Genomic DNA, 15,374 nt, shown 5'->3' with positions numbered 1-15,374 from the left:
ACATACTACGTATACATATATACAGCTTTTGCTTGATTTCAATATATATAAATAAATTGTTTTATATGGATTACCCAAAATGACATTACAATGTATATAATGATTTAATTATATATATTTGTGTAGAACTATATGTTTAAACAGAGATAAAGTCTCCGGTATAAATATTATTAAAATGACAGCACATGCCAATTAGAAAACATTTATATTTAAAGCTTATCAGATTATTAACTATGCTAATCTTATTGAACAATTTAATTATATGGAGCCTATGTGCTTTATTTATATATTTCCATTTGCACGGGACTGACACTAAACTACCGTGTGTAGGGATATGTTAAGCATATATTATAACGTCGTTCTGACCAACGTCATGACGTAATGACGCAATGAACATTTGTTTCTGCTTACTTGCGTGATACCGGAATGAAAACCCCAATTGGTCTATGTTTTTCGCAATAATATCTGTAAATTGTTGAAAGTGTAATGATGATTTTATGTTTTATTTCCATGAACATGTTTTCACACCTGTCAACATCATCTCACATCTGGCTTTCTATCTCACCCTTTCTATCATGCTATCGCTGGACGTCAGTGCAAGCGGTCCAACAAATCATTTTAGATGGAACTGGTGTATGGCGGTTGCAAAACCAGTCAACACTGTCGCCATAGAAGTCTGGTAATGGTGAATGGTGTGTGAAATTCGCATTCGAGTTGGTTGAGTGTTTTCGATTCAAAAGACAATGTGAATAACAGCCTGTCTTTGTAGCTTTTTTATCGTCCTGATAATAAACATCCATCTAAAGAACATTGTCTCTAGTCTTTCTTTCCCCACTTCGACATTTATTAAAGTAATTAGCAATAGGGAATTCAATTATAATATTGAAATATATAGTAATAACTGAACTATTACTCGTAGATATAAATATTAACTAAATCTTAATAATGTATGAAAAAAAAATCAGACGAATTTGAAGTTTGAATAAGACTGCAAAGCAACAGCTACTATTGGTGAGACAAGGTATATCAATACCAGTACGAAAAATTACAGATACAGGTATCTATCTAACTAAGGTGTCCAATGGCTTTGCCCGATACCTGGATAGGGTTTTAGTGGTCACACCTGAATGGTAAAGTAATTTAAATGTAGTGCACCCCTATTACACTAGGATGTAAATGTTTGCTTACAATCAACTGTAATTGTATGTGATTTTGAAATATTTGCTCATATAATACGCCTTGTTTAAGGTGATCTTTTAGGAGTGAAATAACAATTTGATACGTACTTCCCAAGTGGCATGATATCTCCAGCAACAACTGCCACGTTATTGGCATTATCGAAAATATCAGAAAGACTCGACCGACACAGTAGGCCTTGAACCTGAAATCGAAATAATGTTGTATATATGGACCTTTTATCTATACAAATATTCATTCATGTTGCATACATTGCTAGAACTATTCTAGTGGTAAGCTATGCTGGTATTGTCCTAAAGGGATTGCATTTTGACATAAAAATTAAGCGCATTCAAAATATTCTAAATCTATAGCCTCCTGTAGACTGTAACGTAAATGATGTTCGTCGTAACGATTGTTATATGGTTTTCTATGACAGTTTCGACGACATCCATTTTAGGCCACTTTAAAGTACAACTATATTTTATTTACTATAAGAACATTCCGCGGCATTATGACTATAGTTACCAAGCTCCAATTGTTTCACAACACGTTTGATGCAAAGTACAATACGGCGATTTTTCTCCTGAGACATCAAAGCTGACATGACTTTATGTTGTAAGGTTTTATATCATGACATTTGCAAATAGGAAAAGGACTAAATATAACGGAGTACATCATCCTTACATTCATCAAACGTATATTCTTTGTTGTTTTTGTGACAATATTTGGAAGGTAATTGGTGTTTCAACTCATTTGGGAGGACACATTACAGCTAAATTGAATTAGGCTTAACAGGCTCCATTTCAAATGCAGAACAACATGTCTGCCAGATGTACAACAAGCATAATAATACATAAACACTATTAATCACCATGACATCTTTATATCGCCATTGCATCTTTAAATCACCATTTAGTCGAATAATAACGTACCGTTGTGCATTCCCAAATAAATGTGGGAGCGTTTGGACTGTTGTTTGGATCATCTAAATTGGCTTCTATTTGAAATGGATTACCCTTTTTTACCATTGCGTCGTAGCTCAAAGTCAGTCTAAGTTCCGCTTTAGGTATTGTTATTTCTACGCTATCAGTTGCTTCCGAATCTTCGTTATATGCTAAATCACAAATGACATCAAACATGTGGTAAATATAAACAAACACATAGGACATCAGACGAAAGGCTGAAAACAGGATTTTAACTACTCTGATAATTATACGATCCTAGGTGTCATGTTCAATGTAGGATCTTAGTGTGATCTAGTGAATCTATATTTTGTCAAAATATTTTATTGGATATTTTAATTACTTACGCTTTGTTAAAGATAGCATAATGATATTACGACAAAACCAAGAATTCAGAACATTTTACTGAAATATTGACTCGACGGTTAATATACAAATGTGTGTAGAAGGATTATTATGATATAGGAAATGACACAAGCAAAGAAAATTACCTCTTATAGCAAAAATGTATGTTCGTCCTCCAACTAGGGTTTGTCTCGGTATGGTGAATTGTGATGAACTGTCGTCTGTGCTGCTTTTAATTTCCCGTTTAGTCACCGCATCGGATACTGTAAACACGTACTTTGTTTCTCTCGGGTCCTACACAGAATTTACAAATTAGTTTATGTATCGCTTTGAAGACAATCAATGTATTCTTAAGAGAGTCAAACCTCAGTAGGTATCACAACTCTTTTCATTCCTCAGCTAAAGCATTATTATTGTTCATATGAAGAGTCGTATCGCCTGTTACCATCAGTGCACATAACGTGTATGAATTTGAACATGGTGCAAGATATCTAAAATTGTCTTCGCAATATCGTCACAGCGTAACATTATCCCTGCAGCAAATGCAAGTGTCAGCAACAAATAAGAAAATACACGAGCATTTCAAAGATGTATAACACATCTTGCCAAAGTAAAATTGCTGAATGAATTTAGCGATCCGCAATTTGGTTCTATTCTAACTGCTAATTCTACAAAATCTCATGGTGAAAAGAAAAGATAGACAGCACAATTTGCAGTAAGAATATGACCCCAATGCGAGTCGCAAATTCACTAGCAATTTTATTTTGACAGGACGATTTATTTTGAAAAAATAATGTCTTGTATGTAGGCATATAAACAAATTGTTTTTCTCCTTCACAATTTAAACAAACGTATCCCGTCATTCTAAAAGTCTAGAGGAAACAATTGCTACAATTTTAAATAGCTCAATGACTGGAATAAATCCTATGGAAATCAACATATATATTAACCATGCAAAACACTTATATGACAACCTTACATGTATGTTAGGTTCTAAATTTTCTGGGGAAAAGATCTATTGATTTTCTCTGTTATTCTTATTTGCCAGTAGATTTTTCGCGCATTGTCTATTTTTAACGTCAATACGCTGGTTATACAGATCAATCTTCGCGAGTGTTCATATCAGTGGAAATTATCTTGACCACAAATAAACACAACTATGCAGGTTAAAGTCTAAAATAAGAAATGGGGGGGGATTTAAATCAATGTCTGTTAGACAAACGCCTTCGCCTCCCTACACCGAAGTGGGATTGGGTGTGTTGGAGCGAATTATAATGTACATTGGTAATACTATATTCCAAGCATTTTAATGCAAGTTATTACTGATACTTACCACAGGTTGAATAGATACATCACATGACAGTGTCTTCACCTTTGCTTTTAATACCAGTCCCTTTAATGGATCTGGTTTCCGACGTAAAACTAGTTTAACAGAGAAAGCCTTTGGTTCGGAAATGCGACTGAGAAAAATAGTATCAGCGACTTCTGGCAAGTTTGGAACACTGACAATTATTTTGTAGACACTCCCAGGTTGCAGCTATGAGAAAGACAAACAAAATGTCATGGTTAATAAATCTTCTACCTGTCTAACTTTCTCTTAATCTACTATTTCTAGGTAGTACTCTTTCGACCGTAAATATTAGCATTGACTTCTCTGTAGTGATTGTTTAAAGATAGTATATTACAATCTATCATGTGCAATTGGTGTCGATTGAAAGTCATGTTAGCGTGCAAAACTGCATTCCAAGAGTCTGGTCTATTGCACATGTTTATCATATCCTCACACGGATTGTAATACATAACGTCCATTATAATCTATTTCGTAAGGTTGAGTGGACGATGTCTCATATTCTATATACATGCTTGATTGAATCAATAGGTTGTAAATCAAAATTTAAAAAATATGATACTTTCAACTTACATCGTTTGCTGTTATTTTTAGGATGGATCCGGTGAGTAATCTGACTTTTGAAGTAAATCCTGGATCACCAGGTCCTGAATGGTGTGGAACAAACGAACAAACATACGAAATATCATTTTGTTCAAACGAAAATGTGGGATTTAAAAAAATGATACTCTAAATTGGTTTATTCTTTTTTCCTTTTCCAGTTTTTGTTCTTTGGTGGAAGTCCCACATCCTTATGGTATCCGTAATAAGTTATGATAGACTGTTGGGATAATTGCACGCCTACATATTCTAATTAATTCCGACGATCCAGTAATTCATTCAAGCTATATTTTAGCTGATATTTTGCTCAGCAGTACATACAATGATTTATTTGAATCATAAGATACAAACTGTTCAACAGAAAACTTACAACAAATGTAACCCGACGGAAATACGAAAAGGTGAAATAAGATACATGTAAGATAAATAAGATATTTAATGAGTTAATGATTAGAATCAACTCGATAACATATTTCATGAACTTGATCATCTACAACTTGGGATCGTTGATATCTTCCAAAAATATATGCGTTATTCTATTGTATTTTATTCATACCTGTTACAGTAACATTCCATTTAAAATCGTTGTTCATACACCTCACATCGCCCTTGATAACAGCTATCATTCTCATTGTTTCACAAGTCGTTAGATTTCCTCGCTTGCTTGGCACTAATTTAAGACTTGGTAGTTTCTGCAAAAGGGATAATCAATAGATCAATGAAACAGTGATCCAAGTATGTATTTTGAGTTTGAATCATTTCTTTTAAATCAATCCCCTCCCCGACTAAAAGAAAACAAATAAACTAGAAATTGTCTAGAACAATTTGATGGCATTTTCACCAAAAGGAATATAGGTCAAGATCATTCTTATTAATAGACTGGGTAGTCATTCATCTCAGCATGATAAATGCCTAATAAACGATATCTAGGCTTTTTGGAACTTAAGGGGACTATTTTGTAATAATTTTCGTTCAAACATTGCACTTTCGAATTCTGATCCTACAGAACATATAAAAAAAATGAAAGAAATCGGTCAAATAGTGAACGAAATACTGGTATAAGTTTAGTTAAAACCGAAAGTGAGGTCATAGCGGGCAAATTGGATTTTGACCTTCTTACAAGCGATATCTACGAATATGATTGAAGTGATCAAAATATCCTTAAATATTATAAAATATAATCATATCCTTTTAACAAAAAATGTGAAAATATAACAGATTGATCGATTGTGAATAAACCGAAAAAACGCAGGTGCGTTTTGATATAGATTGAGTTTATTACACAGATATTGTAATGTATGCCTTGACATCTTTTGAATTTTTGTCAAAGAAAAGACTATTTAAGTGTTATATATAATTTTCTCCGTCTGTCTAAGTTTTAAACATTCCAATTTTACCGCTTTTTATAAATTTGTAGCACTGAAAGTAATTTTAATCATAAAAGTAAAAAAAAATGTTTTTTTTTTCGTGTAAACGTGAAAAAATGGCTCGAAAGATGCCGAATCATTTCGAACTCTTCCGAACATCGTCGCGATAATCTCGAAATAACACGAGAGTTATGAATCAAAGAGAAAATATCAACAATGTTTCATAAACAAAACACGTGGTCGACCTTAGAAGACTGTATCTACAAAGAAAATAATGCACGAACATTACAAGTTTGATACACACAGTATTTTACGGCAATGTGTGAATTGGATGTTTCAAATACTCATTCTGTGGTATATATACCAGCATGATTTGCTCATTTTAGCCAGAAGGAAAACATAAAAAAAACACATGTGCGATTACGCTAGTTACCTGGCTCACCACATGCAGGTCGTGTCGACGTCAGTCACGTGATACGATTCGGAATACGACGAAACACGAAGTTACTGAACATGGCGGTGATTGAAGGCGCCTTTTCCAAAACCAGGAATATATGATCCCTTGATTTCGGCTCTCTTATAGGCCGATATATACTTTTGGGGAGCCAAATCATCAAGTTGCATGTCAATGTTCAAATATCAAATGTTTAAGTGACATATCGTTACAGTGAAATTAGCATGAAATATAACTTTAACATATATACCTGTGGTGATGGAATCGTGATTTGTTGAGCTTCATTGACGGTGGCACTATCTGTCTCCTTTGTCTTCTGTTTAAATGCACCGGCAAGGACATCAACGGAATTCCCCAGTATATTTAGTACACTGTCCTTGAGGTGGACAATTACTTTTTTCCGCCGATACTCAATCCTTCCTTCTAAAAAAGTGTGACAAAAACACTTCAAATTTGCTATACAGATTGTTTTCTATTCAATAAAAAGAAGATGAAGCATCGTTAGATGTTTTCGCTTTGCTTTGCCATATTACTGTAACATCTATGCATGCAACATAAACATATTGCGACAACTATAATTTTGCATTTTACATTTTCCAGTCTAAAAAATACACTATTGGTAATATCAAAGAAAAATGCTAAAATTTACCATTTTCTAGAACTATACTTTTCATTACTACATCATAACGCGTGAATATTATACATTAAAAAAATTTAAAAGTCCTTATATGCCATCAATATTGTCAGCTTGTGTTGAGCTGAATACTAGCTGTTAACCGAACTTTGGGCGGTAAATAGTAGGAAAAAATCTAACCTATTTCAGGACTGAACACTTTAGCTGAATTAGTAGATCCCAAAACGTATCGATCGAGATGCAGTATTAGTTTGCAAAATCCTTCGACAACCACTTGTCTAATTACAGGTGGAGGTGTGATCAACATTATTTCTGCCGTTGATAAGCTATTATAAAACACAGATACATTTTAAACGAAGTAAAATTGCATAATACTTCCTGTATGCATTTATTGTTAAATAAGTTTTAAAAAGGACAAATGGTTTTTTTTCACTATCAAAAACAGGAGCAGACGATATAGTAATTTTCTTCACTTACAAAAGTTACTTAATTTACACCGTTACCACCATTGAAAAGTTTGAGCTATTAATTTCACTTAAAGTTTTTAAAAATGAAAAATAATTAATTGCATCCTGAAAAAATTCCGTGGCACAATATCTTATATGAAATGAAGTAATAATTGCGCATGCACCAAATGCGAAATAAATTATTTAATGTAATTTTGTGTTAATTAGGCATAGATATACACGATTAAACACCACTTATTGTTCAAATAATGAATGTCATTTATGCTCTGTCGGTATGCATTTATTGTTAAATAAGTTTTAAAAAGGATAACGGCGTTCAAAATAAAGTTATGATGCACAATAAATGATATCTTAATATATGGCACATATACATTCTCAAAAAAAAGTTCTCAAATATTACAAACTGTATAAAAAATGACCAAAGAAACACAAAAAAATTGTGAAATTCCATTGAAACATATGATCTAAATTATAGTTATTTATTAAACGTAAAACCGCCCCCTCCTATTATGTCTTTGCATATTACAGAGACAGCCACATGTCTATCTTGCGGGCAGATAACTCTGTAATATGCAAATATTCAGAATATTTCTGAAAAGTAATTCCCTTTGAAATTGGATTTACATAAAGTGATATCCCTTCATTTCATTTATGTAATGCGTATGTCCCTATTAGCATAGCATCTAATTTTCAGTTCGTAATATTCAAAATAATATAATGTTTCATGAAAACATAATTCCATTTAGCTATACAATTATTTGAATAGCTCGCTCACTGGATCATTAAATTAAAGTCACCCTAATTTGGGGATCTGATATCGTTCCCTTAAAGCAAGCAGATCCGCGACGAGTCAAATTAGTGGTCTTCTGTATGACGATGAAACAGTCGTGAATAAACCTCCAAAATGTATTGACTGAAGTCCAATCGCACAATTAATGATCATATTAAGAGAGGCACGTTAAATAGTTATACATAATTATATCATGTGATGATTATCAATAATCATTGTTCTTGTATTATTGCAGTAATTGTTAAAAGTTTAAAAAAGAAAACAATGAAACTTACGCAATAAATGATGACAACATCTGTCTATCAAACACCGCCGTTAATTTGTGTTTGCCAGGATCAACTACTCGCTTGAAGTGGGAAGCGGTATGGCATTTAACACATCCATCCTGGGTAAAGCTAGCATCCATAACCAGCAACTCGATACTGTTATATCGTGCACAATGCACGTGGGCTAACTTCGAACCTTTAGCAAATAGGCATGTCACTGCACATTTGAGTGTTCCGGTGTTGGACTGCAGATTGGATCCACACAATGTTACCTAATCAATACCAATCACTTAACTGTACTAAGTCTGTCTATTTTATATTATAACCACAAACCTAGTGTATACCGGTTCTCTCTTAGTATTAACATTTTTTTGTCTATTTTGATTGGTCGAGAAGGACATGACATTTTTGAATTTGAAAACTATCGACAATTTTTTAGTTTTTGTGAAGTCACGGTGGATTGTTACGTCACTCGTAGCAAACGTGATGCCGCAACAAATATGTTTGAGAGGCGCGCGTAGTGTTCGCAAAGCGAATACAATCAAGGCGAGAGATAATTCGAGCTTTGTGAAGTCTGTCATTTATTAGTACTTAACTGAAAGCTTAGAATGTCACTTTCAAATGTTTGACTCCAAATCACAACACAATTGTAAGTTGAACGAAGAATTGTCAGCCTTTTAGACTATCGGTTAAATAGTTAAAAACAGCCATCAGCAGGATAAATGCGTTATATATGCCAAGCGTTTGGATCAATTAAAAAGCTGAAATTGATCTTGGATTCGCCTTGTCAAAAACAACATTTCCCACTGACCCAATATATCTCTGTATCACCCCTGAAGAAAATTATATAACTGATACTATTATCCGTCAAAACAGTCATTCAAATTTTAGTAATTTTCAGTATTGAACCAAAAAAAGCAAATGCATACTTTCATAAGTGATATGATAGAAAGCAAACTTATTAACTTACATTAACATTCGTGTTGGTATTGGCTGTTGTCGGAGTGACGGATAATCCGGTTGGCGGAGCAAACACTCTAACGGCATTTTGTTCTGATGATGTTATAGGTGATTTGGAGGCAAGTAATCTACATTCCAGCCTATACGTACCAGGTGTCACTCCAGTCAAGTCTGCCACTGCCTTTAATGAAGGTTTTGTCATTTCTATTTGTAACTGAAGCTGAAAAAAATTTAATCAAATAAATCAAGTAGAGTGCGAGACAATACAACAATACATTAACCAAAGACGATCATTAAATAACAGTGACAATTAAAATGTTTTACATTTTTGTATAAATAACCTTTAAAGACAAAGCTATTAATTTCCGTACCTGATGATCTGTTGATTTAAGCATGCAAATTGGCGGCTCTGTCATTAAGTCAAAGTTGCATACAGATATCTTGAACATCCTTTCCCCAATCGCAACAACATTCTCAGGCTTCAATTTCCCGATTTTTAGGGCGAGATCTAAACAAAAAATAGAGATTGATAAAATAGATCCCATTAAGGTACCGAATTATTCATTACTAACAAATTGGTTCAACATTTTGTTTTTCGCTATTGTTTTTATACCAAAAAATTAAGGTAACTACGTACATTAAAAAGGTTAAAGTGTTAAAGGGTAAATATGTTACTGAATGCCGTACAGATTATTAAATTGACTTAGAAGTGGCTTAGACTAGATAGAAACGTTAAAATTATTCATACTGTTGCCTTGATTTGTTTGTTAATCTGAAAGCGTGCCATTATTCATACTGTTGCCTTGATTTGTTTGTTAATCTGAAAGCGTGCCCCTATGTGAAGTAATCAAAGCAGGGCAAACTTAAAAGTAAAATACTAGCTGCATATAAAGGCAATACGGAGGTTTTGAAAACAATAGAGGCGTTGATCAAGAACGATTAAGGTAGCTCCTTACGTTTGGGAAAACCCTTGTCATTTTTTTCTAATAAGTCCTATTTTCTTGCATTTTTCATGCATATATCAAATATGTAAAGAAACAGATCGAAACCCACAATAAGATTGTGATATGGGCAGCCTAAATGAGACTTTATGTGCTTACATTTTATCATACATTCAACTAATATGATACATATTCAGCCTTATTTTTAATTGTATCTCTGTGTATATATACATTTTTGTTCTTATCATAATATCAATAACTAAATGAGTGAAGTAAATACCAATACATTGATTATGGATAAACACTTGAATTATGAAGATAGTTGTAACTCCACAAACCAAATAAATGTCTATTCTGTGAGATTGGTTCCTGATTCCCTTCAGTGGTTGGATAATGTGTTACAAATATTATTATAGCCTGTATCTGCTGTGGCGAATAGAACCAATATCACCAAATAAACATACTATCAAATATATTTAGAATCACAATAAATTCGGCTGTTTCATTAATTGATAAAGATTAATACCAATTCATAGAGCTGAAATAAATATAATAAAACATTGTATATTTCTTCATCAAGGTGTTACCTCCCACTATCATCATAAAAAATTACCAGGTGTATATGTTTCATATTTACTTTATTTGCTTGTATCACCAATATCAGGCAATAAACTAAGATAGGCGAAGACGGATGTCTTATCCTATTGACATTTCAAATTATTTTTATCAATAAAACATTTGGAAAATGAAATTGAAAAAGCGTAATTTACCCTTGTCGTTTTGGGATAACAAAAAACTGTATTCTTTACCAGAATTGGTATCGACATTCACAGATGTTGGGTTCATACACTGGCCACAGCTGTCCGTAATTTCTGGTCCATTAGGAACGCCCGCACAACTGACGTCACAACTATCGTCACCATTACAAACGCCACAGACATCCATTCCCTTTGTTTCTGTGTTGCTAGTACTCCCACCATAGCATATACCACATCTTTTACAGACGATAAAATACCTGTTACTATGCTGCATTCAAGTATTTTATTCATTGATAAATGAACGACATGGTAGACGATTTAGAATACATCTTGCAATACTAGATATTCTTATATAATCAATAGCTAAGAGAGCTTGAACTTCTGATGGATTCCAAGATACAATATATCTGGTGTACATTTTTTTATTAAAACGACCCACAATAAAGGTTTAGTTTTCTTTGTTTATCATTAAAAATTACAGAAACATCGAAACATTATTTTGTTGTGTGGCTATGTATAAATAATAACTTGTAATATTCTATATTGTCCCTTTGATATGTCAATTAAATAGACACAAAATGGATGTTACACAATGGTGATAGTAAACATATATAATCTCACTTGTTAATATCTCCGTTCGAAAGTTTTTGACAGACATATTGGCTCACCAACTCGGGAGTCAGATTGGCCCTGAAAAAATATAACAGTTATTTAAACATGTTGAAAGAATTATACTCAAAATGTGTTTTAACTAATTTAAATATTTAATATTTGCATATAGTTTGGTTAATATTGACTTATATATATATATATATATTATTATTTATTGGTTTATTTACTTTGAAAGTAATACTCTAACATTACATGGAAAGCTACAAATCCAAATATTAATGGCACACATATTTCGGTTAAAACTAATGAACTGTAAAAAAAGGAATGCCACAGCTAAAGTAATCAGTTATCCTGGATTGACGTACCGTAGACAGATTTTCTGGCCGTCAGGTGCTGGGTAATTCATGTACATTCCTAAATCTTTACAATATCCGGCGCAGTCTTTCCCTTCGTCACGAGACACAGTATCTCCGGGCTGGTAACACTTCTTAGTGCATTTGTTCTGTAGTTCCCCTGAGATTGAAAATACATTTCTTACAACAAGTAGACTCACAAGAATAATGTACACTTCTAATGAGTGCGGGAGGCAATATTTTACATAAATTAGATAAAGTTGCATATACACTGTAATATACATATAAACAAAATTAGAATAAAAAATAGCTATATTGCTTTGCCAAAACTAAGAGTTTTATAGAGTCAAAAACATAGATATACTTATATAATTAGAATAAGTATTTTATTCTTATAAACATGTTGGTACATTATGTAGAATAAACAGACAAACTGTCTGATATCCTTCGTTTCAGGTTACAAAAGCTCCCATAAAAGATTATAGAACGTTACATAAACAACACACAAGAAATTATCGTTTTTAATATGAAATATGGATCATCTTCAAGTGAATTTCAGGTTGGGAAATGCTACCAGTATATACACAATAACGTGATCCCTCGATTGTGGTATACAGCATGCATTATACTGCACTCGGCTTTAAACAGTTTGCAATATCATGTATCAGTCGGGGTTAAGTAGTGTAGACTAGAACACAGTAACCCATAATGGCATATTTCTATAATAACATAACAATAATTACATTATATTGCCAATATATTCTCATCTCGAATACATGTATGGTAAAACATGCGTCCTTCATAAAACATCAAACCTATCGTAGATTTAACGTGCAGCTAAGTTCATCATTAACCTCTATTAAATTGCCAACACAAATATTTGATTACCATTTGGACAGACCGGACATGGTTCCATTGACAAAGGCTTTCCACAACCCAAGTTGCCACTGCAATCTATTGGGCATCTGATGAAGATGGACAATGCGGCAACTCTCTGATCCGAAGGTGGACCGTTATTACACAGTTCCTGTCAGACAAGAGAGAAAATTGTCTTAATTACAATGAACATGTAAGTAGTTTTAATTTCTATCTGTTTGTATTTTGTCTAATTTCCTTTTAGAACGAAACTGCTTCGTCTTCTATTAAAGGTTTCAGTGAAATATAACTTACAACAAATAAACTATTTATGTTTTCAATACTAAACGTTCCGTTTATTATCATGGTTAGTAAGAAATTTTTACCGATGGTGAGTTCGATACGGTGGCTTTATCCTGTGTTTCATCGCATGGTTTTATCGATATTGTCTGCCGGAACGGAAGGACAGGTTTCCGTTGATTGTACATGTACAGGTCAGTAGCCAGGAAATATATGTTGGTGTTCTCTTTCACTTGTTCTAGAGTAAGGCTGAAAAACAAAGTATTTATGAATGTCTGTCACTCGCAGTATACTTATAACGATTTTAAAATGTAGTAAACAATTCAGTACCTCTATTTTGATTATGAAACATAATTGTCATACCTTACAATATAATGACTTCAGCAGTTGTTTGTAAATATAATAATAGTTGCATATACAACGATCAAACAAACAATTCTAAAACTTCCTTACTTTAATTATTAAAAAAAATATGTTTTCTGTTTGTCGCGATAATAGTTCACAACAGCTAATGTTATTTGTATGAAATATGCGACTTTTAATAAGATTTTTTGTATTGTATGGTTTATGTACGAAAAATATTGGTAAAACAAAAAAAGCATTCAAATACGGCAAAACCTATTTATATGTTATACTCACTGATTAAGTTTGTATTTCAAATTATTTATGTTAATTCAAATAAATGATATATGTTTGAAATTTAAAATACTACCATGTTGGGAATCTATGCATAATTATGATATTTATGCATTTTTATATGCATTCCATCATTTCTATTGAAGGAATAATCAAATGCTACATGTTTTAGGCATATACCATGCATATTCTTATTCATTCGACACATTTTCTTTCATACCTACGGGTGTAATACTGGCTGGTCTAGGGCAATACACTCATGTCGCCTGAGGCTGTATTACATGGCTACCCATGCAATAAAGCCTCGTGACGTCACGGCGTCAACAAAATTTATATTCCTCAGTAAAATTTACACATTTTTTTTTCACAAACGTGACTGGTCTTACTATAAAAGATGCAAACCACGAAATTTGTGTTGAAAATAACACGTAATTTTTCATATATGGAAAATTGACTTGCAGTCGTGATTTTCTTCGAATTTATTTAATTAAAATGGCGGGATACTATAGTTGTAAAATTGCAATAAAACGTCGAGGTATGAAAGAAAAATACTCTTTCATAAGTGGATATGAAGGATAAGGATATTCTACCCTCGGGATCACAAAATGTTGCAAAACCCTCGGCAAGCTTCGGGTTTTATTACATTTTGTGACCATCGGGTAGACTATCCCTATCCTTCATATCCACATATGAAAGAGTATTATACTCTATACTCTGTGACCTTTTTGTACGCGAACCTTACACTAAAGCCTTATAGTATTGTACGCCAAACAATCCATCTATAGTCATTTAAAACTTCGGTCTTCACGTACTTTTCTGCAGCTGTAAACCTGAACTTGCCATTACGTTGAAGTATCACAGCATTCAGGTCCACGGAGTGTTTTGGTTGAACATCTCGCTTTGGGACGTCCTCCCAGGATCCATCCAAATTTTGAAACTGCCAAACTCCTTTAAAAATGATAAGAATGTTAAAATACCATATAATTCGTCCGTTACGATATTGAAGCTATGATCGATTTAACAAAAAACTCTTACAAAAACCCACCTGCATTAGAATTCACAGCGTACAATATGGCAGCAAACACCTCATCGCCGTTTTTGTCCTCAAACAATCTCGTAACATCACTTGCCGTAAATTCAAAAACATTGACCGCGGGTGGACGAAGTGAAACTGGATTCTTTCCTTGGAAATATGGAGGGTAATTGATGTAGTCAAGCTGCAGGATTAAAAAATAACATTGAAAAAAAACCTTTGCAGACAGTCGTAATTATGAAAAATTATGATGGAAGGCTACATATGCTATTGTTTTTCATAATTGTTTTTTCGGAAAAAATCTGACTTTTTTTCGTTATGTTTTAAACTTTAATATACCAGAATGGTACGTGACTACTGATAATGAAGAGCAACATTACAATTCGTTTGTTGGTCACAGTTTATATGAAAGGGATTATATCGCAGCTAATATGCCTTTAAAGACATGGATCAATTATCGTTTGTGATTGATAATGTAACTGTTAAAGTATTTCATAAAAGAAAATATTATCTA

At 33.0% G+C, this 15,374-nt stretch overlaps 1 protein-coding gene across 1 annotated transcript in view; it reads right to left on the bottom strand.

Annotated features, from left to right (window-relative positions):
* Nucleotides 1–15,374, bottom strand: part of LOC138315848 (uncharacterized) — a 78,470-nt gene that overhangs the window by 40,583 nt on the left and 22,513 nt on the right. Inside the window, exons 9-26 of the mRNA XM_069257149.1 lie at nt 14,873–15,044; nt 14,640–14,775; nt 13,278–13,440; nt 12,925–13,063; nt 12,049–12,196; nt 11,693–11,761; nt 11,123–11,307; nt 9,744–9,880; nt 9,383–9,592; nt 8,422–8,684; nt 7,070–7,215; nt 6,506–6,678; nt 4,991–5,126; nt 4,408–4,481; nt 3,820–4,023; nt 2,633–2,780; nt 2,112–2,293; nt 1,287–1,381 (exon numbers count right to left, since the gene is read on the bottom strand). Coding sequence (XP_069113250.1) covers nt 1,287–1,381; nt 2,112–2,293; nt 2,633–2,780; nt 3,820–4,023; nt 4,408–4,481; nt 4,991–5,126; nt 6,506–6,678; nt 7,070–7,215; nt 8,422–8,684; nt 9,383–9,592; nt 9,744–9,880; nt 11,123–11,307; nt 11,693–11,761; nt 12,049–12,196; nt 12,925–13,063; nt 13,278–13,440; nt 14,640–14,775; nt 14,873–15,044 — 2,780 coding nt within the window. The remainder of the gene's footprint in view (nt 1–1,286; nt 1,382–2,111; nt 2,294–2,632; nt 2,781–3,819; nt 4,024–4,407; nt 4,482–4,990; nt 5,127–6,505; nt 6,679–7,069; nt 7,216–8,421; nt 8,685–9,382; nt 9,593–9,743; nt 9,881–11,122; nt 11,308–11,692; nt 11,762–12,048; nt 12,197–12,924; nt 13,064–13,277; nt 13,441–14,639; nt 14,776–14,872; nt 15,045–15,374) is intronic.

The sequence above is a fragment of the Argopecten irradians genome, chromosome 2 (assembly GCF_041381155.1).
Source record: "Argopecten irradians isolate NY chromosome 2, Ai_NY, whole genome shotgun sequence".
Taxonomy (NCBI): domain Eukaryota; kingdom Metazoa; phylum Mollusca; class Bivalvia; order Pectinida; family Pectinidae; genus Argopecten; species Argopecten irradians.
Note: the sequence above shows the minus strand (reverse complement) of the source record. Positions and strands in the feature narration are given on the sequence as shown.